The sequence below is a fragment of the Lissotriton vulgaris genome, chromosome 3_1, assembly GCF_964263255.1.
Source record: "Lissotriton vulgaris chromosome 3_1, aLisVul1.2, whole genome shotgun sequence".
Lineage (NCBI taxonomy): Eukaryota > Metazoa > Chordata > Amphibia > Caudata > Salamandridae > Lissotriton > Lissotriton vulgaris.
The window spans coordinates 870,426,987-870,453,714 of record NC_141689.1 but is presented as its reverse complement, the minus strand read 5'-3'; the positions used below and the strand labels follow the sequence as shown (position 1 = coordinate 870,453,714).

The 26,728-nt window shown below is 45.8% G+C and overlaps 1 protein-coding gene across 2 annotated transcripts in view; it reads right to left on the bottom strand.

The window, feature by feature from the left end:
- Nucleotides 1-26,728, bottom strand: part of LOC147727140 (fructose-1,6-bisphosphatase isozyme 2) — a 326,433-nt gene that overhangs the window by 258,181 nt on the left and 41,524 nt on the right. For both annotated transcript variants that reach the window (XM_086961191.1, XM_086961190.1), the window contains exon 2: nucleotides 3,924-4,086. In XM_086961191.1, the coding sequence (XP_086817317.1) occupies nucleotides 3,924-4,086 (163 nt within the window). The remainder of the gene's footprint in view (nucleotides 1-3,923; nucleotides 4,087-26,728) is intronic.

Here is a 26,728-nt window from a genome sequence, read left to right as displayed (position 1 = left end):
TTTTTACTCCTCTCAGATAACAACAATAGACATGGGCATAGCTGACCCTTGTCCGCAGGAGGCTCAATCTTCAGCGCCATCTCCACCAAACGTTCGTTCGGCCGAATCCAGTTTTTGTCTAGTGTTTGTCCCACTAGTGTCACATTCTGCATTTCTAGATGACATTTCTCTCTCTTGTCAGTAAGTCAATAACATGCAAGTTTTGCCAATACTCTGTGCACATCATGGTGTTCTTCTATCTAACCAAGAATTAATACATCACCCTCAGACTAGCTGACACAAACATTCCCTCCAAAATCCCACAGCTTGAACTGCGGAATGGTCCAGAGACACAGCATGTTCTTGCATCCTCATGATATGCCACACCTGGCGATGGTGAGCGCAGTCGAAAAGGTTGAAACGCGAGTTTGACCCATGAGTCGAAGCATTCATTAATGTTATGGACATGGTGGCCAATGAACGTGCTGGGGTTTTAATATCTATGATCACTCACACGCTTACAAATGGTTCTTTCATTTTGTAAAGACCCTTTTTGCTGCCTGAGTGCTACTCCAGAACGAAAGCAGCGGGAGATCATATGAGGGATGAGTTTCCATGTCTTCCTTCCACAGTGGACGCAACTGGGTCACAAGCCCTTTCTTGAATATTAGAGCTTCAAGGACAGGAAGTGTTTACCTCACTAGCTCTTGGGATCAGTGATCTGCCGCTTCAGCCCTTGCATGTACTTTTGGCTGATATATATGCAAATGTTTATGAGAATACAACTCCTATTGCACACTTTAAAGTCTATGATCATGAATGTTACGATTGTGTCCACTGGTATGCACTTTTGTTCAATTATACACCATGTATATCTAACTTTTCGACTAATAATTGTGAAAAGTCATAATCTCTTCTTTCTGTGACTTTGTCCTACTAATTCTGCCTGGAAATTTTCCCTTACGTGCCAAAATACTGAGATATGGGTGAGCATTGGAGACATCGGGTTCTGCTTCCACTGAACCAAATGAATACTTCCGAAAATAGTGGACATTTCTGGGTTCTGAGGCTGATAATTTATCTCTGGGGGTGGAGGTATCACCACCCTTGACCTGGGCTAAAGTCACCCCTAGAGACATTAGGGTGAGGAGTGAATGAATCAATTTAGCCAACCTAACAGCAAGAACAAGAGAGTAACACCCAGAAAAGAAGATCTTTGGTGTTGAAGTGGAATGGAGTAGATGTAAAATTGCAGAAGGGCAGCCAAGGTACCCTAAGCAACAGGGCAGGGTGTGCGAGAATCCCACTGAAGGTGTGAGTCCTTCAGTGAAGAGGACAAACACTGAGAGGTACTCTCTGTATTGGCCTTTATGCTGGCAGGCATTGGAGGTTAATAAGGTAGTCTACAGCCTAAGAAGCACTGATACATCCAAGAAGAATGGCAGCTCCTAATACAGAAGAGGTGGCAAAAAGCCAAATGCTGATGAAGGCACAGCAGAGGACACCCTCTTATGCAGGTACAAGAATTATCAGAGTCTCTGAAACTTGGAAAATATGAAAAAATCTGGCATCCTTAATCCTGATGGAGCGCAGCAATGGTACATACAGAAGGGCATCACAGAGCAGAAATCAGCATGGAGGGCCAAGGAGAGGGAGCAAAACACACTCGCGGGCCCGGTCATCAACTGTGTTAACTCCATGGCAGACAGAGGCAGTCAAGAACGAGGGGTATACGATTGAAGGCTGTACGACAATGTTCAGAAGGAATGTGACAAACAGCAGATTGAGTAGCAAGAATGGAGTATAAAGAAACGTTGAAAGAGGCTGGTTGCTCTTGAGGTGTGGTCTTAGAATCATGGGGGTACTTATGGCATAATCATTGCTGTCTCTCCCCGGGGTGGTCATGGATGGAGCTGTAGGAATCTCTAGGTCCCTGTCAACAGTCTGTAGCTTACCCTCCTTGCCCATCTCCTAACCCCTCAGCAACAAATAAGAGGTGGTTGAGGGGCTAAAGATGTGATAAAGATCCAATGCTGTGATGGATGTCAGATGGTTCTGATGTCAAATTCACTGCCCCTTGCTTCAGTGTCCATGCTGCCAGCAGACGGGGATAATTCAATTAAACAGGACTACAGAGGTTAGTTGCAATGGGCGACCATTGTAACATGTGGCAGCTCTGCAAGTAGGTTGTTCCTTGTGAACCTGATGTGAGAGTAGGTAAGTTCTTTTCTTTTTTTATTGACAGCCTCTTCTCTCACGACCCCCCCCCCCCCCCCCACCCCCCCATCCGTGATCCGTGCTGGCCGCAACTGATTACTGTGCCATTTTAGCAGGCGACATCTAGTAAATAACGTGGTAATCTATGTTACAACACTGACTTCCGCTTTTGCTTCTCAGGTTTCCTACCCTTTTTGGGTGATACATTCCATCTGCAGGTGGATATGTGGCTGGCAATCAATGTGGTATTACACACACCAGAATACATGGTGTGGTAACGCCGCACTAATACTGATCCTGTTTCAGTTGAAAACAGGAGTTTGGGGTCAAAAGGTCAAATCAGGGCCCCTCCTCATAATGACCTCAGTGGTGTTGGTCAGGGCAGTTAGGGGCATCTTTTGGCCGCCTAGAAAGGGCAGAATGGCTCATCAGTACTACAGCCGGATCACCATCCCTCTTCTCAAAAGGGGACTTACTGGTTTCACCTCCCGCTTCTGTTTATTCATCATAATCCTCAATTCACCCTGTTAATGAACTGAACAGCACAATGGAGACAATGTGTTTGTAGGACTTTAAGGGATGACCTTAGGGTGTACGATCCTTGGGTCTAAATTATAGCAAACAGAGATAGATTTTTAGTCCCTGCTTTCCTTTCCAGGTGCCAGCTTTTTCCTAGGATATTGGGCATCTAAAGTATCTTGTGCTTTTACTTAAATGTAAAGTTTTTTGCATCGATTTAGATTACTGTATGATGGAAAGTGGCGATTGCAGATCCCCTTCTTCATCTGTTTAAGCCCCTGAGGGACAGACAGACCATCCGCCAGCAGCAGGAGGCGACCCCCAGGCATTGATCTTTTCTTCCACTTCCCCACCTGTCACCCAAACAAACTTGGAAAAGGTGGCATTGCTGGCATTGCTGTGTAAAATGCTTTGTCTCCTCCTCTTTCACTGCTCGCGAACGGGTCCTTTTGATTTCAGATGCTGTATATCAAGGAGATTCACTATGTTGTTGAATTGCACAAGTGATCCGCCGCTCCTGCCCTAGCATCACTCACTTTCTACATAGCAGTAAACGGAGCCTACGGATTATATAGACTTTCACTGTTGGATTGCTCTTGCACTACTGCTTACTGACTTCAGATGTAAAAAAAGCGTCACTTGCTGCTACTAGACAAAATATGTCAATTCGGTGTCACTATGCAGAGGTTCAAGGGAGCTCTACGTCACCTTCATGTACTAACCCCACTCTGCATTTCAATAATGGCTGCTTATTACCTATCTATATGTATCTTGGGCCTTACTATGGTAGTGTTGCTCTCTGCATATGTTCAGCCGCTGCTGAAATCAAATGTACATACATTCTAAATGTATACAATTACATGCATTCAGTATTACCGATGAGAGTAGCAAATATTTCCGTAGGTCTCAATTGCCATACTATGGTATATAATATTACTTATCTCTTCCACTTGCAGAGGATGTAAACCCTCCTTTACCTTTGCTGTAAAGCACTTTGACACTATTTGAGCCTAGAATGTTATAGAAAAAACTCAACAATAAATTAAATAACGTAAAAGGCACCGGTGAATAGACACATAACACGTCAACATTCGCACACTCTTAATGTTAAGCGGTTCAACTCTCGTAACGATAGGTCTGCCTTGCTATGCTGGGCTTGTGGTAACTACAGAGCGTGCATTTTCCTCAGTGGAAGCATCAGTACTGACCCGCTTATCTTTCGGAATGATAATGGCTTCCTTATTCTCCTCAGACACCAGGACGCACGTGCTATAGGATGACTTCAGAATGTTAATAACCAAATCATTGGAGAGGACGTCCAGCTTTTTGACCTCATCACCAGTTACATTCACACTTCCTGAGATGCCATACCTAAAAAGATGACAAAAATAACCATCCATAATCATCAGCAGCATGTAATACTTTAACATTTTTCGAAATGTAATGTCTGACGGCAGTAAGCGCCCATCCTTGTGAGTGGCAGACATTTCCAATGGATCACAAATTGACACGTCTCATGAATATTAAATGGCAGGTCCCCTGCGACCCATGTGAGAATCGCAAACAGTGTCTGAGACACTGCTGTACATCAGGTTTTGTGTCGCGGAAATTGCGAATAGCTAAAAAAATGCCCATTTGCGACACGCAAAACCTGACGGTTATACATGTGGCACTTGATTCCATGAAGAACCGAGGTTTGCATGGATCTCATTTGAACTAAATTAAATTCATGCACAGTGAAATCATTGAAAGCGATGAATGCAAAAAAGCATAATACAGATTCTTATGATCCTAGGGTATGGTTTAAATACAGCAGCAGTTTCTCAATGAGGGCGGGGAGCATCACCACCCCTGCCCGCAGCGAGTCCAGGGTGAATAACTAAAATGGTCATTAAATGATTTAATTGCCATTTTATTTTTTACTGAGGTGAGCAGCGCAGTACCCCTGAGCCAAGAGACATGTGGAGTGTGTCCTCTGTTGCTGATTGGCAGCATGTAGGACTGGACCAGTGGCTGACTGGAATATGTGACGTTACAACGCCACATATTACATTGAGGTAGGTAACAAAGCAAATTTTACATCGTCCGTGTTGTTACTACGCATGGCATTTCACCGCAAGTCGTTTCTACGACTTGCACTAGATGGCGAGCTGGACTTAGGAATAATATAAATTACTATTCCTACTCCAGTTAGTGCAACAGCAGGGAATGTGTTGGACTTTAAAAAAGTAACTTGAAGCAATGTGTGTGCCTGTGTGTGTTGTATGACCGAGGCAACAAATAAACAAGGAGGGACCAGGGGCAAAAAAGGTCCAATACACGAGCACCAAGATATGTTCTGTGAAACAAAGAGGTGTGCTGTTCCTAACAGAAGATGGGAGGTAAAGTCATAACCGTGGGGGAGTGTTCCTATGAGGAGCAAGAGCCCTCACACAAATATGTAAATTATAAATAACTAAAGGAACAAGCTCAACCAACTTTAATTAGTGGATTTCATGTCATGATTAAAAACCTACCATACTTGCAAGAAGATAATCAAGTCGTCTCATCAAGCGTTTTAGTAAGGATGTCGGTCAACATGATTCATGCCATTTTGTGTCTTAGAGATCGTGGCATTTCTTCAGGACCTAAAATCCCTGCTAACTACTCATTGAGGGGCGGTATATATCTGTGTGTAAAAGTAGATAACCATACCTTCACCAAATACACCAACAGCAACGAGGTTCCTCTGAGTAGGGACAAGGAGTGCGGAGAAAATTAGCCAAATGCTCCGCCGTAACGGGTGCTCAGTGGCGTCACGTCCGACTCATCCATTCGTGGAGTCCGGAGCGGAGTTCTCATAGTTATTTTTAATTTGCATATTTCCCACACTCACTTTTGTATATACACCTCACATTCCGCACACATCCGCTTCATCATCGTCCACGATCACAGGCAAAAGATCTCCAGCAAAGAGCCTCCATGCTGGGCCCGTTGGGCATTGCAGTGCCAGCCAATGAGGAGCTGCCCTATGATGAAGCATGACATCCCTAGGGGTGTGTGAGGTTCCTTGCTACTTATAGGAGCACTCCTCCAGGTAAGGAATTTACCTCCCCCCCTCTTCTGTTAGGAATAGCACACATCTTGGTTTCACAGTATGACAGAGACACGCATGGCTAAACTACGCGTGCCTTTACTACACGCCCCCAACAAAAAAATGTGTCTAAACAATGCATTTCTTTACCACGCAAGCCTTTACCGCACATGCCTTAACTATGTAATTTTGTGGTAAAGCCATGAGTGGTAAAGGGATGTGAGGTACAGACCACTCCCCAACCCCCAGCCCTGAGCCCTAAATACTACCTCGACCACCCTGAGCCCTTAAAACTACTCTAACCAGCCCTTAACACTTCCCCAACCCTTCCGAGCCCTAAACACTGCCCGACCTCCCCTGAGCCCTAAACACTACCCGACCCCCCCTGACCCCTAAACACTACCCGGTCCTCCCTGAGCCCTGATCACTACCCTGACCTCCAAGCCATAAACACTACCCGACCCCCCTGAGCGTTAAACACTATCTAACACCCCTGAACGCTTAAGACTACCCAACCCCCTGAGCCCTAAAAACTACCCCACTTCCCCCACCCCAAACACTACCCCGGGCCCTAAACACTTCCCTGACCCCCTGAGTCCTAAACACTACCCTGACCTCCCCCTGAGCCTTAAATTCCACCCGATCCACCTAAGCCCTAAACACTACCCTGAAACCCCAGCCCTAAACACTCCCCCGACACTTCCCGAGCGCTAAACACTAACCCAACCCCTCTCAGCATTAAAAACTACCCCAACCCCCTGAGCCCTTAAAACTACCACGATCCTAAACACTACCCCGAGTCCCAAAAACTAGTCGACCACCCAAGGCCTAAACACTACCCCTCCCCCCCCCCCCCCCCCCAGAGTCCTAAAAACGACCCCAACCCCCCCCACAGCCCTAAAAACTACCCCAACACCCTGAGCCCTAAAAATTACCCCTACCCCTAAAAACTTCCCATCCCCAAAAACTCGTCCCAGCGCCACTTACCTCACTGCGTCCGCTCGCCCATCCCAACATCTAGACCACGCACTGCCTTAACCATGCATATGTGTGGTTAAGGCATGGGTGCTTGGGCTTATGGGGAAATGGCACACATGGCTCTGGCCGCATTGTAAAGGCTGTTTCCTGTGTGTGGGGGGTGTGCACAGTGCCCATTGTGATAAAATGCTAGCCCTCATGCAATTTTGATCAGTCACCGCAACTGCAAAAATGCTGGCCTTCACAAGTTGGTAGTAATTCTTGGCAATTTGTGGTATATGCGGTGTGATGCGCGTTGCTTATCCCTGTTAAAATGCTGGTCCTTGAATAATAAACTGGGGGCATCCATGTCAGGGGATACTGAACATAGAAGTCGGTGTTCGAGTTCTAATTTCTGCTCAGCAAGAATAAGCTATGTTCGGGGGCATTCATTGGGTGAGCTTTGCAGGAAGAGTGTGCACAGTACTCTGTGAAGGTGCGTGGCTGCTTCCTTTTATATGAGGATGGCTTAGGAGTGCACCATATTCTTTTCCTGTATCTGCCCCTGTTTGGTCTCTCAGAACCCTACGGCTTGGCCTGAGCTACATCCATGCACCATTAGACAATTGCCTTGCAGCACCACCACCAGAAGCCATAAGAGGGTACCAGGCTGCAAGAAATTGCTTCAAAAATAATCTCCCTGGCAGAGGAGTCGTAACAACCAAAAGGCAAATTGCCATTTTGCCCAGGGATCGGAAAATCCTTGCATTGGAGCAGCTTTGCAGAAATGTGTGAAAGAAAGCATGTTGGACTTTGTAAGAAACACCCAAGACTACTGGCAGCTTGTACCATGACACAGCAATCAGATCACATGGGGCTGCGCTGTGGTTCGGAGATCAGCTGTGTTCACACAGCACAATGTGACCTTCCTTTCTATGACTAAGACAGGGAGCGTTTAGCAAGACAGTTTCAAGAAAAGTCACTGATTACGGTAGTTTAGCTTGTGATATACGGCCGGATTCATCATAGTGCCGTTTTGCGAGTTTGAAATAGCGAATCATAAGGAATCGCTATTCCAGACTCGCAAAACGGCATTCATGTAGGAATCGCAAAAACAAAAGCGATTCCTACATATTCCTTATTTGAGATTAGCAAATTGCTAATCGCAAATAAGGAATAACTCTCCATTCATTCCTATGGGCCCATAGGAATGAATGGGGAGTATTCCTTATTTGTGATTAGCAATTTGCTAATCGCAAAAAAGATTGCGATTTAAAGGGTGCCAGGGGTGTCCACAGGACACCCTGTAGCACCCCTTAAAAGTAAATACGAACAGGTGTTGCGCACACACATGTCCAAAGGACATGTTTGTGTGCAACATGCAACTTAGAAAAATGCTTTTAAAAGCATTTTTCTAAGTTTTCGCTATTTACCACGAGGTTTGACCTCGCGGTAAATAGCGGGCCGAAATTGCGAATTCGCAATTTTAAAAATGGATGATGAATTGCATTTAAGGAATCTCAAATTGAGATTCCTTAAATGTAATTCATCGCAAAATAGCGAAATTGCTATTACCGATTTTTGCATTTGGGATGATGAATCCCAAATGCAAAAATAGAGCTCGCAAAGGGCCAGATTCTCAAAATCTGGCCCTTTGCGAGCCCATTTCGGCTTGATGAATCAGGCTAATAATGGGAAGTCCACTGAGTACGTTTCTCGCACTTCGTTTCTGGCATAACAAATGTTGCATGGTTTGTTTGGAAAAGTCATTATCCAGTTCTAAGAGCTCAGCATGTTTGATCTCCCCAACAAGTTCTTCTGGATGAAAGGAAAGAGAGAGAGCAACACCTATGCTATTTTTAAAGCTAAAGCTATCTAGATTTCCAAATAGGGCAACAGTGTGTCCTTGGTATGTTGTTAATTAACAGTTCCATACAAACTGTACAGTGAATACGAACAAGAGGAAATGTTTGGAGAGAACATAGCAAAAGGAAGCCAGTACATGGACAATGCCCTAACCAGGCACACCCTGGTCAATCCCTCCTGTAAAATAAGTGGTCGGAGAATCTTAGAGCAGGCACTTAACCAAAGAGCTAGACAATAATGTAGGAAACATGCCTTCTGAAGGACCCCATGGTTAAACAAGCATTGGCAAAGCCAATAGATATCGCCTATGTAAGATCTATTGCCAATGTAATTTATTAACATTTTACATGCTGTTCGGCATGGCTAAACGTTAGTGGCATAAAGGAGGTTGCTGTGAAGTGTTGTAGCGTGGTGTAGAGTGGCTTAGAGTGGCGTTGCATAGAGGGCCATAGAGTGGCGTGGACTGGCATGGGCTGGCCTAAAGTGGCGTAGAGTGACATAGACCGAAGTGGCGTAGAATGTCATGGAGTGTCATGGAGGGATTAAAGTGTCATAGAGTGGAAGGGCATAGAGTGCAGGTGAGTATTGTAGAGTTGAGTGGCATAGATTGGCATAGACTGTTGTGGTATAGGTTGGAGTAAAGCAGTGGTTAATTTGCAAAGAAAAAGGTGCCTGGGCTCTCGTTAGGAAGCAGCTTGCACCAGCCCATGCCCCCTGTTCGCGCAGACCTAAAACAGAACCAACTACTAACCATAAATGTGTTGAGTGGATGTGGGTAATGGCTAGAGCTGCCGACTTTGGAGCTGGGGAGCCAGGTTAGAATCTCGGCGTCCCAGCATCCTGTGATTCTGGGCAAATCACTTAATCTCCTCATGCCTACTATAATGAATGTGTCCTTAAAGAAAAACCCCGGCATTTATGATTAAGGACCAATGACTCTGACAAATGAAAATATTGCTGACACGACATGTCGGTATATAACGCTGTGTGTTCATTTCAAAATTAGAATGAGCTGTGAAAGCAAAGCACATGTTAGAGCAATTAAGCCGACAGCCATCGGCACACGTTCTCAAGGGCTGTGGAAAGAAACAATGGGCCATCTTACTCTGAGACAGCCATTACTTAGTGGGATTCTCTTGGCTTGAAGAAACATGCGTGCAGTTCGGAGAAGGGTTCACTTGCTGCATTTATTTTGGCAGGAGTGTTGTTTGGGTAAAGGGGATTTTCGAGGGTTCATAACTACTGTAGGAAACCCAATTTGAGAAGGGGACAGTTAGGAGTAGAATTCAAGCCACAAGACAACTAAGCACAGATCATCAAGATGTGCACAGGAAAGCAAGGAAGGGCTTAGTTGATGCTAAGCTGCCAGCATCCGGCAATCTAGGTTTTGCCACAAGGTTGAGGCTGGCCTGGACAAAGCAGACACAGTAAGTGGGCAGCTCAGTCTAGGAAACCATTCAGGGAAAATGACAGTGGGAAAAGTATGGAAGGGAAAGGAGCAACAAAGTGTAGCAGGCCCCTTCATCATCTCCAAACCTTTCCCTCTGAGAATTTACATGTCTCGCTTTTGCTGCCCAAAAGGCAATCAGCGACTACCACCGTGTGGTGCTCTGTAAACTCCATTTTGGCTCTAGGGATTGATTCACTGACCCAGACTTCAGAGGACAGGGATCTGGAATTGCTGCACAATAGGGGAAGAAAGACCTTGCAAAACCAGTCCAGCCCTTGTTTCAAAATTGGCCCAGACCCCCTCCCTTCCGGCCTCCCGGCCTGGAGATAGCACATGGTGCCCTGGGGCATGATTGCTCGGAGCCAGTCTTCACTCATGGAACAGTAACATACCAACCACCAACACAATCAATAAAAAGCAGCGTTACATACTGGGTCACGTCACATAACGTTAGGTTTACTGCACACTGCTTCAAATAATAGTGCCGCTCAGATGTAACTGAGCATCGTGCGTGTGTACCTCGTAATGGTAAAGACAGGCCAACGACATAGAGTTTTAAAAAGGTGACAGCACGCACACTGGCGTGGCTGCCGCAGCTCCACAGGAACAAATCCAGCCCAATCATTGGCCCACCCACCGGAAACACTGACTGAAGGAGCATGGATGTATTATGTGATTGGGAACACATTATTGGGTTACACAGACACAGATTATGCAGTTATGGTTGATGTGAGTTGGCAATCGGGTCTCTAGACCTGGTAGCTGATAGATAAGTGCCAGTGCTAGGCACCGGAAACCACCGGCACAAATTAAGCAATGGAGTGAAGTAACATGGAGTGGTGTAGAGTGAGTTGTCTAGAGTGGAGTATAGTGGCCTAGAGTTAATGAGTTAGTTGTTCAGTGGAGTGGTATACAGTGAAGTAGTGTAGTAAAGTAGAATGGCATACAATGGAGTAGAGTGTTGAAGTATTTCGTAGAGTGGAGTAGAGTGTCATAGAGTGGAGTGGCGTAGAGTGTAGCAGTGGAGTAGAGCAGAGTGGAGTTGTGTGTTGTAGAATAGAGTGGAGTAAAGTGGCATGAAGTGGCGTGGAGAGAGTTGCGTGGAGCATCGCAGAGGGGAGTAGAATGCCATACAGTGGTATGCAGTGGAGGATTGTGTTGAAGAGTGAAGACGCATACAGTGGGGTAGAGTGTTGTAGAGCGGAGTAAAGTTTAATGGAGGAGAGTGTCATAGAGTGTAGTGGCGTGGAGTGTAGCAGTGGAGTAGAGCAGAGTGGAGTTGTGTGCTGTAGAATAGAGTGGAGTAAAGTGGCATGAAGTGGCGTGGAGAGAGTTGCGTAGAGCACCACAGAGGGGACTAGTATGCCATAGAGTGGCATACAGTGGGGTATTGTGTTGAAGAGTGAAGACGCATACAGTGGGGTAGAGTGTTGAAGAGCGGAGTAAAGTTTAATGGAGGAGAGTGTCATAGAGTGGAGTATCATGGAGTATAATGTCGTAGAGAGGAGTGATGTAGAGTGGAGTAAAGTGGCCTAGAGTGAAGTGACATAGAGTGCAGTTGTGCAGAGTAGATTGGTGCAGAATTGAGTGGCGCAGAGAGCATTGGTTTTGAAGAAAGTGGTGTAGAGTGCACTGGCATTGAGTGCAGCGATGTAGAGTACAGTGGTTTTGAGTAAAGTGCAGTGGCACAGAGTAGTGCAGATTGGATCAGCACAGAGCGATGTGGCACAGTGTGGAATGGTGGGGCGAAAAGTAGAGTGGCATAGAGTGGGGTAGAGTGGCAAAGAGTGCAGTGGCGTAGAATAGATTGTTTCAGAGTAGAGTGAGGTGGCGCAGAGTGAAGTGGTGCAGGGTAGAGTGGAGTGATGTAGGGCAGAGTGCAGTGACATGGAGTGGCAGAGTGCAGTGACATTGAGTGCAGTGGTGCAGAGTAAATTAGAATGGATTAGTGTAGAGTGCAGAGTTGTAGCGTGGAGTGGTGTAGATTAGAGTGGCGTAAAGTGTTGTGACATACATTGCCATGATGAAGAGTGGCATAGGGTAGAGTGGTGTAGAGTAGAGTGCAGTGGTGCAGAGTAGAGTAGTATAGAGTTCAATGGTAGAGCATGCAGTGTTACAGAGTAGAGTGTCGTAGAGTAGAGTGGCATATAGTAGAGTGGTGTAGGGTATTATAGAGTGGTGCAGAGTAGAGTGCAGTGACGTACAGTGGAGTAGTGCAGGGTAGAGTAGAGTGGTGCAGGATAGAGTGCAGTGACGAAGAGTAGAGTTTTGCAGGGTAGAATGGAGTGTGCATGGTAGAGTGCAATGACATGTATATATGTGGAAAAAAGTGGTGTGAAAATTCTTATGTGATCTCTAACTCGTCCCTGAAGCAGTGAAACCAGAGGCAATTCAGGACAGGTCACAAGCTTCAACACTTTCAAACATCACCAGCCACCACTGGTCACCTCCCAACCTACACCTCTATGATGCTCCAGCACACCCCTCCATGACACAATCTCCACTTACAGTAAGTACTATGACTGTTTAGTGCCCTCCGCTCCATAGAAGTCACACAGGTCAAAGGTGGTGCCTTTAATCTCAGTACACCCCTTTGGGAATTTGGAAGTTGGGTCTTCTGATTTCTCCCAGCTATCTCAAAAGGAACTGCGTGCGGCAACAGGGGTTGTCTAAAAAACCGTCAGAGCATAGCACATAGACATCCACAGGCAGCGTGTTGACACTAATGAGAGTTTATGAAAGATGAGTGTTTATGCCCCTGGAATACACACCCATTCCACACCAGGACATGGAACTACTCATTTACAAGTTCACAGACCCCAGAAAGAAACCATGTGAGGGAGCAGTAAGGTATCTCAGTTACTAGGAAATCCGGCCTTTACAAGTATGTCAGATAAGTGCCCAAAGGCACCCTCAACTTCCATTTTAGGTGTTTAATATCCACAAGTCCATTACTTCTATACACACCTGTATTGTCTTTTCTTGTTCACGTTGGAAGACGTATAACACACCTCGCAGAGGCAATGACATTGTTCCCATCTGATTGGAACTTTGACCACTTAACCCCGCCCCGCCCCAACCCTCAGTTTAAACTTCAAAGCAAATTTACCTCTGCTACACAGTCAATCAGCACAACCTGCCCGGTAAAATGCCTGGCTCTTTGGGTTATATTTAAACTTAACAGAAAGGTGAGCATTGTTACAAGAATAGCTCATTTGAGTTGCGATAACAATAGTAACTTGTTCCTGTGTAAAGTTTTATACTACAATTTATATTAAGTTATTGTAAATACATGTGAAAAAACATGCATTCCTGAGTAAAACGTTGCTGAATTTGCATTTCATTACCTAAAGGCTACTGCCCTAAAACGTGATTTTGCAACAGTCAATTTTGTGCCTAATTATGAATTTTCTATACTTACTACATAATATTTATTTATTTATTTATTTATGGAGCTTATAGAGCGCGCAGCTACCTCCGATGGAGGTGTCCCGGCGCTAAGATTACATGACTGTCCCCATAAAGAGTAACCAAAATCATATCCCACAAAGGGAATGGGAAAAAGCGAGGAGCTGACAGTTCCAAGTCCTACCGCTTAGTGAACAGCGTGCTGCATAATTTAAAGGTTTCAACAACTAGTGTATCCACCTAAAATGAACCACAACTTGTTAAATTCACTGCACAAGGGGTGAACTACACGCTGACCTTAGAACTGGTCATCCTAGGTCCCTTTTTAGCTGTTGATAACTGCATTCAGGCAATTAAATAGGTGACAATTTTTCCCAGATACTGTGGACATTCCCAATTGATGAAAAGAGAAAAGTGTTGTTATTTTGAGAAGGTTTCTAAAAACTTTAGAAGAACATTTAATATTTTTAATCCTATAGTGCTTTTGGTGGGACACACAACTACTAAGTATGAAATGCTCTGTACTGTTCTTCTGCGGGATTGTTCCTTAAGTGAAAGAGGTGCCTTCAAAGACCTTTCGAGTTAACATAAGGTGAGCCCTAAACTAAAGACAAGTTTTACAACATAAGTCATATGAATATGCATGTATTCTTGTTTTCAGCCCAGAGTTACACAATTTGCTTTACTCTGGGAAGGAGCAAGGATAACAAGCATTGTGGGCACCATGCTGTCCAAAACATGAGGGTGGCGGCGGAAAAGCAGGTGCCGTGCTGATATATGAAGTGAGGGAAAGCAAAAAAAGAGTGCGCAGGAAGGCATATATATTAAGCAAGCGTACGTACATTGTACTTTACTGGTGCTTCTCAGCCTTTTTATTTTTTATTTTTTATCGAGCAGAGCACTGAGAACATCGATATAACATATAAACAATCATGACAGGAGTCCAGGCAAGCTTAAAAATGACTTAAAGCAATTAAATTGTCTACAAACAATAACAGGTAAAAGCAGAGAAGCCGTTCTGCATAGCGTTGTCATGTATAACAACCTAGCCGCTGAGCAGCGAAAAGGAATCTAAAGTGCCCCAGTTTTAAAGTGCAAGTGCAAATGTGCAATTGTGCAAATGTGCAAAACTACTAGACTAAAGTGTAAAAAAGGGTCCGGAGAATGGAGAGGGATACCAAATAAAATCTTTTCCTTTCTTTTTCCATCCCCTTCCTCCCCTCTCCTACCATTTCTTTTAATTTTTTTAAAACATTTTCTTTATTTTTTTTATTTACTTCCTTGTCTTTACCTCCAAGCTCTCCTAGAAAGTATTCCTTATCCTACCAAAGGTTTAAAAACAGATAATGTGAGAGAGAGCCTCTCTTCCTCCCTCTTCCCTCTGGGTGATACTACTCCTCCACCTGGTTTTCCAAATTACCCCAAAATTTCCAATTTTTTCTAAACTTCTTAATAGCTCCCACCCGGCATGCGTAGGCTTCTTCAAAAGCTGGCGTTCATTTCATTTTATTAAACCATTTATCGTAGGTGGGTGCTTCCCTAGACCTCCAATTCTGGAGAATTAAGGAGCAGGCCACCAAAGAGGTAATAAAAGGAAAAATGTCTTCAGCTTTCCTCAAATTCGTCCTGTCTTTGCAGATTCTGAATAGGGCCACCTCGGCCTCAGGCGATATCCTTTTATTAGAGCCCAATTTAGGGCATGTAAAAAAAAAAATAGCCAACCCCCTTCCCTGTCGCCTGGAATCGAAAGCATCTGTTTTAAACTTCCGGGTACCTTTTATTAAGTGCTTTTGGAAGTGCTTCTCAGTCTTGAAAGGAAGTGAGATATCGTCTGCAGGAACGAGACAGGAGGCACCAAAGAAGAGTGACCCTGGAGTGCACCAATGGCGAGCAGGAGTCAGGAATACAGTTGTTTCATTTAAGCAGGTTTTGCAGACAGTGCATGTGCTCAACGTAATAAAAAGGGTCTCTGTGCTTTCATGCAAGACATAAATATTAACTGAATAACATATTGAATACAATCTGATGATTTTTATGTTTCTTCGTTAACAAATTCATGCATTTATAGTAATTGGATTCCTTTTATATCAGGTGTTAAAATGACAACATAATTTGCTATTAACCCCATGAAATATGTGGCATAAATTGACTTTAATCACATAATGTCACATATTGGGCCTTTCCTTCCTGAGTAATTTACATTTCCTCAGTGCATGAATTGGGCAACATTTCCACATAAATTGGTCCTCCATAATTCTAGTGGCCCTGCGTTCAGTTGCCTCAGAAGCAGGAACACTGAGCCATCAAGGCGTCAATGCTGGTTCCTGAGCTGTGTTGTGTTGTACTTTAATGTCTTTTTTTTTAATTCAGGGTACGTACTTTGATCGGGAACTATATTTTACATCATTGTTTGATTTGGCAGAGTCCTGTAACACGTGGGGAAACTTCGGATATTTCAATATTCATTGTTTGTAGAATTATGTCAATGTGCACAAAGCATACATTTTAAAGATCATATTTTCAAAACATTTTGCTTATGCAGTATGTGGTCATTTAGAAAGAGTTTGAGCCATTTTCTAGTGAACCAAAGCCACTAGCTTGTAGCAATATTGTCTTCACACCGGCCCACCGGCACACCTGCCCACGTTCAGCTTCCCACTGTTTACCAGCCACACTCACTGTCTACAAAGACGTAAAAACCTACATTCTTTATCAGCACAGACGTATCTAACCGATTAGGCATATCAACATTGATTGTACAGAAACCATACAACAGAAAACTTTCTCTGTGTCCTGGTTTGCCAGTTCCCTGTTTTGAAACCATTCGCTGAGTACCACACGCCTTATGTTGTAGTGAGAATGTAACATGTGCGAGGGTAATGCTGCTGTGCAGAGGGTTCTGGAGTCAACTGTTGCTGAGCTCCTGTGATGTCACCAATGGAATGTTGGGGCTCACAGGAAGTGAATGTGTGTGGACTGGAGAGCGGGAGAGTTGTAAGATGTCTGCCGGAAGCTGTAGGAATGAAGGGGTGACCCGGAAGTGGTGGACATCAGGGTCCCCAGTATATCCGCGTATAACCTGGGTAGAAACCTTTGCACTGTTAGCCCTTGAGGTAGCTTACTTTTTGATAACTACCCAGTGCCTCTTTCTGAGTTTTCATTAATCAGAACTATAAATGCTTATTAATATGAGTTATTTTCAAGTGAAATTTAAATGCTGGGATGTTTTAAATGTTTTTTCTGGTCCTTGCTGAACTATGCCTCAATTAGGCCTCAGCCCTATTTTGTAAAATGTAGCTGCAGACTTCATCATAATCATCTTGTGTTTAAAGCTCTCATTTGGCACCGCACACAGCAAAATGTGAAATGTTTGTTTTGTAATGATATGCTGTCCTTTAGGAACTCTGGAGGAAGCCTTTTGTTACTTTCAAGGCTCTTCCTGGTCATTCGCTGAAGACAATTAATTTTATGAGTTTTCCCATTGTTTATTTGAACACTTTTGTTCTGACACCTCCAATGGCGTTAGGTGAGAAGGGTGAATCAATATTCATGTAGTGGGATCGTTTTACGTGGTGGTATTATGTGACGATATATGAAGCTGAACTGTGATTTGTTGATTATTTGATACATTTGCTCATCCAATGCTGACATTGCGCTTCTCATTGCTTTCTACCCTATAAAATTGCACAGAAGAACCTCAGTTTTGGGATCGAAAGATATAATTTTGCGTCTCTACTAGAGATACTGCCTGATTTTCTATTGATTTGCTGCATATTTTGGACTTTTATTTTTCCGATTCTGCCCGTTTGTTGCATCTATTTTAAAATCGCTAAATGCATTCAAGGCAGATGATTTATACGCTTTATGATAGATTAATTGAACTAACTAAGCCTTAAATGTTATTCTGTATTGCCTTTGATATTTTAATAAACCTTCATGTTTATTCTACATTATTGATCTCAAACTCTTTTTTTGAGTTAGTCTTGCTTTAATTATTTATTGATTGCAAATTTTGAAAAGCTGGTTTGAATCTTATCCCTACTGATGCATTGCCTCATTTACTTATGAGGACAACAGCGTACCCGACCCCGACACTGAAAGCTGCTATCATACAGGTTATCTAAGATATAGCATGCTTACACCTCTGATGGACTAGATCTCAGAGAGGCCCTGGTTTTCTGGAGCTCCTAGAACTGTTTCAGTGAAGCCCAGGCCCTCAATAATTAATGAGTGCTATGAATGAGATGAGGACCCCTAGATGAAGAGTGTTTCAGGAGGAAAGCCAATGTTCACAATAATGTGCAGCAAGGAGAAAATGGAATCGTTCATTTGAGAGCCTGGGATAATGGAAAGCAGATGCCAGGCGTGGCTGGGAAAGGTTGTATGAGAACTTCAGAGCAAGGGAGATCAGTGCATACAGCACCCCTCTGTGCCATGCACAGTCATGCAGGGCACATAACCAAAAGATGATGCTCCATTGATCAGTTATATTTGCAAAGATACTGACGATTGATCATTTCATGCTTTAGCAAGATGATCTGTAATATCAATATCTAATCAAGACCTATGATTGTTTGACTGTGAGGTTGCCATTCATAGTGAGTACTAACATTTGTAAATAAAAGGAGACAAGCTCTGCAGAATGCTGTGCCTTAGACATTTTCAGTTACCTGGTTAAAGCTAAATAAACAGAATGTTTACACCCAGACTACCGATGAAGACGATTATTAATTGTCTTTGCCCATCAGGCTACTAGATAACCTTTCCGTGGATACCAGATTCGGCAAGGTGGAGGCACCATGTTAATTATGGAGAAAATAAACATTAGTAATAATCAATCCGTTATTGTAGCACCATATGGGGGTTTCCAAAAGATTCCGGTGGGCTTAGCCTTAGCCCATAGCTGAGAGCGAAAACCCGTTTCTTGTTTTACTGTGACACCCTGTGAAGAACTTTCCCGTCTTGGGAACATGAGAAAAGTTAGAAAAAGTAGACTGCTGCATGTTGCCATGATGTTTATCAGGAAGTCAATTTAGTGCTTAATTTGAGCCGGGGTTTCCAGTGCTCAGTACCAGCACGTAATTGTCAACACCGGCAACTATGACAGCAGGCCACATGGTGTCGCTGTTTGTCTAGTTTAGAGATTAGCACAACAGTTGTTTAATAAATCACTAAGTATTACAAAATGATGAATACCTGCCACCTGAGCCATTCTTATAGCTTTGGGCCTGGAATCGTCTGAATTGTCACAATTGTAGGGGTGTGATGATTAGTAGGTGTATTGGTGTGCTCATTGACACCACTGGTAGGAGAAATGGTGTGCAAGTTCCAATGGCCTCTTGATGAGGGCCCTGGCATTTACATTTTGTACAAATAAAGCACTGGTTGGAATGGAATTCACAGCTGAGGACACGACCTTTGGCAGCAGAGCAGACTGCGCCTTCTTCCTGTTAAACCTCCGGAATTAAGTGGATGTCTCTAAATGTGGTCCTTGCTTCCCACCCACTGACTAAGAAGTTTAAAAACCCGGTGAATGTCTCATTGCAGATACTTGTTTATTTTTAAAATGTCGTGAGCTCCTGGAAACAATCACTAAGTATTGTGTAGAATGTGCGAACTAGCCGTTATGTTCTACTGTCCTCTTGTGGTTGATAGTGGGATGTGTACGATGATAGTATGGGATGATAGTGGGATGTGATATATGCTTCTCACATCTAGCATGCGTCTTTAAACTAAAATATCATATTGGCCCACCTTCTATGTGGAAGCCGTCTCGACGAGTGCACAGTGCACCTGAAATCTGTGCAACTCAAATAAATGCTACCTTTATTTATTTGTGCTAAAAGCAGGGCACAAGTCGTAAAAAAAGAAGTGGGGGGCTAACCTAGTTAATTAGTAAGCAAGTGGCATCAAAGTGTGTGACCACGCCGTGTGACATCGCAGCGCGGGATGCGCATGACATCACAGGAAGTGGCACCACAAAAAGTGGCATCAGATCTTAAGCCCTCACATACATGTTTAGCAGGTGTAAAATGAGAACATTTTAGCACATTTCGAGTATACTTGCAAAATCTACTGATTTAGGCAGAAGATTCACACTTTTGTAAGCTACACATAAAACAATGATGCAGTCGTTGGACATCGTCAGTCTACAACAAAGCGTCAAACTGTCCACCCACTCCCTCGGACATACCTTGGACGGTATTTGCTCAAACTTCCCGTCCCTCTCCTCCCTATCCCCCATACCTCAAATTTGGACTGATCATTGTCTAATCCCCTTTCATATTTCCAGCTGCTGCACTCCTACCTGCAATAAACGCACGCGCCATCTCGCCCACCCCATCAACTGGAATACTGTCCAGAAAAACCTTATCCTTCATCCTCTTTCCCCATCTAATGCCCCTCCCCCCTCGGGTGACATCGACAGAGACGCAATTTGTCTCAATAAATGGCTTTCTCAAGAAATTTCAAGTCGATGCCCACCCCACAAACAGGACAGGGCCTCGAAGACAACTAAAACCAAAGCCCCCTGGTACACGCCTGACCTAACTGCCGCACACCTCCTTTGCAGGAAAGCGGAACGGAAATGGCGTAGAACCTATGATAACGGCGACCACAGCAATTACATCCTACAGAGGAAAATCTATCTCTCATCCATTAAATTAGCTAAAAAAACTTACTACGTCAACGCCATTAAGGATGCCAGCCAAAAGCAAAAAACCCTCTTTGCAATAGTAAAATCCTTTACCAAACCAAACGCTCTTCAACCAGAAATCCCCCCATCTCAAGAACTTTGTGACAAAATTTCCGACTACTTTGATGACAAAATCACCTCCATCCACAAAAACTTTCCCACCCCTTCCCCTGCTCATTCAACCCCGGACCCGGACCAATCTTGCCCGCCTGCTAATAGTCTCAAAAGCTTTACTCCGGTCTCCTTGTCTCAGACCAGAGAAGCGATCCTCTCCTGCAAATCTGGCTCCCCCTCCGACCCCTGTCCACCCAAGATCCTTCACCTCATCATTGATGATGTCAACCCCGCCATCAATGCAATAATCAACCAATCCCTCATATCCGGTTCTGTTCCCCGCCCTTGGAAAAAAGGGGTGGTCAAGCCACTCATGAAAAAGTCGAACAAACCTCCCTCAGACCTGACTAACCTCCGCCCGATTACCCTGCTACCCGCACTGGGTAAAATAACAGAACAGTTGGTCCACATGGAGCTAAAGACCTTCCTGGATTCCCATAACTTACTTCACCCCCAGCAATCCGGTTTCCGGTCAAAACACTCCACCGAGACGGCCCTGATCGAACTGACCGATACCATCAAAATCCTTCAAGATCAAAGGAAGAAGGCTATATTGATCCTTCTTGACCTCACGGCAGCTTTCGACACCATTTCCCACTCCATTTTGATCAATAGACTCATGGACATCGGTGTCACCAACTCTGCCCTATCTTGGATTAGTTCTTTCCTCAGTGACAGGTACCAAACTGTCACCCTCGGCCCCTACCATTCCAATGAGAAAAAGGTGTCCTGTGGAGTCCCTCAGGGTTCCATTCTGAGTCCCCTCCTCTTCAATATCTATCTTATCCCCCTTCTTACCCTCATAGAATCGTTCGGCATAACCGTCACCTCCTATGCCGACGATACTCAGCTAATCATCCCCCTAGACGACAATTCTAACACGGCTGAGCTCAATCTGAAACACTGCCTTACAGCAGTCTTCCAATGGATGGACACCAACCATCTGCGCTGCAACTCGAATAAAACCGAGATTCTTCCCATCGGAAACAAGCATTAGAAATGCAATAGGTCTCGCAGCATTAGAGTTAGTGCTTTTAGAATTGTTTATGGGTTTTTTTGTAAATCTTTAGCATGAGGTTGAGGGTGAGTGAGGGTGAGGGGTTGAGGGTGAGTGAGGGTGAGGCTGAGGGGTTGAGGGTGAGGGTGAGTGAGGGTGAGGCTGAGGGGTTGAGGGTGAGGGTGAGTGAGGGTGAGTGAGGGGTTGAGGGGTTGAGGGTGAGTGAGGGTGCGGGGTTGAGGGTGGGTGAGGGGTTGAGGGTGAGTGAGGGTGAGGGTGAGGGGTTGAGGGTGAGGGGTTGAGGGTGAGTGAGGGTGAGGGAGGGTGAGGGGTTGAGGGTGAGGGGTTGAGGGTGAGTGGGGGTGAGTGAGGGTGAGGGGTTGAGAGTGAGTGAGGGTGAAGGTGAGTGAGGGTGTGGGTGAGTGAGTGAGGGTGAGTGAGAGTGAGAGTGAGAGTGAGGGTGAGGGTGAGGGTGAGGGTGAGGGTGAGGGTGAGGGTGAGGGTGAGGGTGAGGGTGAGGGTGAGGGTGAGGGTGAGGGTGAGGGTGAGGGTGAGGGAGAGTGGGTGAGGGTGGGTGAGGGTGGGTGAGGGTGGGTGAGGGTGAGTGAGGGTGAGTGAGGGTGAGTGAGGGTGAGTGAGGGTGAGTGAGGGTGAGGGTGGGTGAGGGTGGGTGAGGGAGGGTGAGGGTGAGTGAGGGTGAGTGAGAGTGAGTGAGAGTGAGTGAGGGTGGGTGAGGGTGGGTGAGGGTGAGGGTGGGTGAGGGTGGGTGAGGGTGGGTGAGGGTGGGTGAGAGAGTGAGGGTGAGAGAGTGAGGGTGAGAGAGTGAGGGTGAGTGAGAGTGAGGGTGAGTGAGAGTGAGGGTGAGTGAGAGTGAGGGTGAGTGAGAGTGAGGGTGAGTGAGAGTGAGGGTGAGTGAGGGTGAGGGTGAGTGAGGGTGAGTGAGAGTGGGTGAGGGTGAGGGTGGGTGAGGGTGAGTGAGGGTGAGGGTGAGAGAGTGAGTGAGGGTGAGTGAGGGTGAGTGAGGGTGAGTGAGGGAGGGTGAGGGAGGGTGAGGGAGGGTGAGGGTGAGGGAGGGAGGGTGAGTGAGGGAGGGTGAGGGAGGGTGAGGGTGAGGGTGAGTGAGGGTGAGTGAGAGGGTGGGTGAGTGAGGGTGGGTGAGGGAGAGTGAGTGAGAGTGAGTGAGGGTGAGTGAGGGTGAGTGAGGGTGAGTGAGAGAGTGAGGGTGAGTGAGGGTGAGTGAGAGTGAGTGAGGGTGGGTGAGGGTGGGTGAGGGTGGGTGAGGGTGGGTGAGGGTGAGTGAGGGTGAGTGAGGGCGAGTGAGGGCGAGTGAGGGCGAGTGAGGGCGAGTGATGGTGAGTGAAGGCGAGTGATGGTGAGTGATGGTGTGGGTGAGGGGTTGAGGGTGAGTGAGGGTGAGGGGTTGAGGGTGAGTGAGGGTGAGTAAAGGGTGGGTTTTGACATGTGTGGTTTTAAGCTAGTAGGTGGGACATCATTTTTAAAGGAAAATTTGCTGAGAGCTAACCAAGTGGACGAAGAATTCGAGCAAGATCGTTGGCACTAGCTGGAGGGATTTGATAATTTAGTTACTACCTTGTTTCATGTCCAGTTCTGTGGTTTATCTGTAAACCTATTGCACTCTGGGAGTTGTAGTCTGGGTTTACTTAGATATTCAACCAATTGCACTGCACGCCTTGAAATGATACGTGTAGTTTTTAAGAGCCAAGACCAGGGATGGAACATGGATTCTTGCTGAAATGGAGTGAGGTTGGAACCCTAGCGGCATAAGAGGAAGTCCTCACCGGGGTATGTCGATGCTGCTGGATCTGAGCAGTCGCATTTATGAAACCAGTGCAGCATGGGGTGGAGACATGGGGGACCACAGCGTGGGGACTGAGCATGTTTGAGAATCTATGAAGTGGTCAGCAGCGGCATTTGGAGGTGGTGACTGTAGGAGAGGACTCTCACTGAAGGCCATGGAGCAGTTAAGGTGGACAAGGAGGTTATCATGGTTGGCGTGCCCGGGGTGGAGAGACGAGGCATGTGAGAGGGCTCTTCGTCCATGGACTGGCCGGGGGAGAGCAGCCGGAGGGAAGAGAGGGGAGGGGGGAGGAGAGCGAAAGGATCGGAGACACGGCGGGTGAAATAAAAAAAAAAAAAAAAGCCGGAGGGAAGAGAGGGGAGGGGGGAGGAGAAATGCGACACGGCGGGAAGGGGAGGGGGCGGAGCGGGTCAAATAAACAAAAAACAAGCTGGAGGGAAGAGAGGGGAGGGGGAGGAGAAGTGCGACAGGGGAAATGCGAGACGGCGGGAAGGGGAGGGGGCGGAGCGGGTCTGTGCAGTATGGTATACTTTGTTTAAAATAGATTAATTAGCTAACGACTCGTAGGAGTTAGAATTCTGTATGTTCTGAATGTGTAACAATGAAAAATCCAGTTCAGTTCTTATGTCAGTATTCAATTGAACTATTTTTCCAAGCCAGAAGTATGCCAGATACAAAATAATATACAAAGATAAATACATAGGTGCGTGTTACATTTTACGCTAGTGTAATGCTCGTCAAAAGTTCAACTAAAGTTTCTCTGCTCCCAATGTTCGATTGCTAAACATGCCAATGTGTCGGGTGTGCCACTCACATATATCAGAATCTTCTAAATAGAATTTTCGAAATCTAAGACAGCCAGACGTGGTCGCTGATGCTCATCAAAGGCAGTGCCATTCCTTAGGTGGAGGACACACTTTTGTCAGGGAGCCGTGGTGCTAAACGTGGTGAAGGCGGGGGAGGGCGGGTTTGGAATGACGAGCTCGCGAGGCGGTGTTGGCGGGGGCGGAGCGGGAGAGAGGGTGTGTGTGAAACGAGACGGAGGGGAGAGAGGGGAGGGGGAGGAGAAATGCGGCAGGCAGGCAGGGGAGGAGAGGAGGGGGGAGGAGAAATGCGACACGGCGGGAAGGGGAGGGGGCGGAACGGGGGCGGAGAGGGGAGAGAGAGAGTAGGCAAGGGTAAACAAACACGGACGTGCACGCGCCCGTGACTTTTAAGGTCAATGCGCATGCGCATAAGCTTAATGCGCATGCGCATTGACCTTAAAAGTCACGGGCAATGCAAGGAATCGCCACGATTCCTTGCAGTTAGATAAAGAGTGGATGAGCCCCTATAGTCTCGCTTGCTCGATGCGCATGCGCATCGACAGGCGAGACCTAAAAATGCCTCTTTCTGCCCTGCTCTGTGGTGGCCGGACAATTCTGCAGCTCCACCTCAAACTGTTTCATCAGCTAGGAACCTCGGGGTTCTCTTCGATTCCGAGCTCTCCTTCGATCTCCATGCTTCGACCACAGCGGGAAAATGCTTCGGCATAATAAAGTCCTTAAAGAAATTTTTCGATTTCCTCCCGCTTGACTCCAGAAAAACGGTGGCGGTAGCCCTCATACTCTCTCGAGTGGACTACTGCAATGGACTTATGGCAGGGACTAAAAAGTCCACTCTTGCCAAACTACAAAGTGTCCTGCATACTGCCGCCCGGCTTGTCTTAAAACTCCCACGAAAATCTTCAATCTCCTCAGCCCTTAAAACCTTACATTGGCTCCCCTTGCACAAGAGAATCCTCTTCAAGATTCTCATTGTAGCCTTCCGAGCCTTCAACAAATCCGGTCCCTCCTACTTGACTAGACGCTTCCCCCATTATACTCCGTGCCGCTCCCTCAGATCTTCACAAGATAACCTCATGACCCCCTCTAAATTCAACCTGAAATCTAAAGGCGGCAAAACTCTAAGCACTTTAGCTATCAAAGCCTGGAATAGTATGCCAAGGCATCTCAGGCTTCAAACAGTCGAGAAGCCATTCCGGAAGCTCCTCAAAACCTGGATTTTCAATCAATTGGAAACAGGACTCATAGCGCCATGATGCTCCCTCCGGAGCGACCGTCTGCGCTTTATAAATACCTTTCCAAATTCCAAATTCCAAATTCCTTTTTTCAGTGTAAAGCCTTCTCTAGCCATAGTGCTTTAAAAGAAAAAAATGTGATATTTATATTATTACAGCGCCTTCTCAGGGTCAGTAAGCACTATATAAATACTATTTATTTTGTGCAAATACTGGGAAAGACCAACATATCTGACGTTCTTACAGTGCATGCATATCTCATAAACAGGGACTGAACAAAGTGAAAAGTTGCCTCTCTTAAGTATGTGTGAAGTGCTAACTAGGAGTGAGCCTTTGTTTCCCCTCTGCTGCATTTGCTTCTAAGTGTGAGGCTCCTGACTGCTGCCAGCCCAGAGACTCGAACAAAAGGAGGCCTGATGACCTCTGAGACTCTACCTTTGTTAAGGGCCGCCAGCAGGAGTTAGAAATAAGAGAGCCCCATCCCCGCCTCCACGTTGTTGCCGATCGAAAGCAAATAGCAACGTGCAGGCGCTGCTGAAAGTGTCCAGTTATTTGGAAATTACACAGGGACGAATTCAGCATCTTTATCAGTGGGGCCCAACTTCTTGGCAAAAAAAGTGGGTGTAAGCCGTCCACCCGCGTGTACCTCCCACTCGTGCACTGGCTAATAGCCTACTCCTAAATTGGCCCGGGATACGTGACGTACATGGAAAAATGTGTCAGCCCTAGTGGCAAAATAAGAATGTCTCAGTGTTGTCAGGGACCTCACTGGTCCATATGGGTTATACCCAAGATGGTGGTTGTTCGAGACTGTGTGGGCAGGAGGGCACCTTCATCCATACTCTCTGGGAGTATGCTGGGATTCAGAAGTACTGGGGGAGGGTGGTGATCATGATGGAAGAGGTATTGGGGAAACAGGTACAGTGTGACATTAAACTGGTACTATTGAACATTTGGGATATCACCGATCTGACTGCCAAGCAGAGAATCTGGGCCACTCTGGGATTCATGGTGGCCAAACAAAATATTGCACGACAGTGGAGGGCCCCAAGACCGCCGACGATCGCTGACTGGGCTAACGATATGGACTGGAGTATGGTAACGGAAAAGCAAATATACGAATCCCGAGGGCATCCGGCAAAATGGTCACAAATATGGGGGGCATGAAATGCCTATTGGGGAGACATCTGTGAGCCGCCCAGAGTTGGGGGGGATAGTGATGCTGCGCATTAGACGCATATTAATATTGTTATCGGCCCTATTTCAACGTGTTTACTTCCATATGGACGTACTACCTGCAAGTATGTTACTGGTCAATAAAAAGAGTTTAAAAAAAAGAATGTTTCAGTGTAACTGCAAAGTAAAAATCTCGAGAGTTTCACTCTTAATATGGAATGGTACTCTCTTCCCTACATGACTCAATCAGTTTAAAACCCCCTTCTCAGCCGCAACCATTCACACCACTCAACACTCAATCCAGACCTGAGGCTTGGTAGAGAGAGGTAAGTAAGATGCCTTCTGCCTTGCGTTCTTAAAATACGTTTAATGTTATTTCCACCTAAATGTTCTACATATG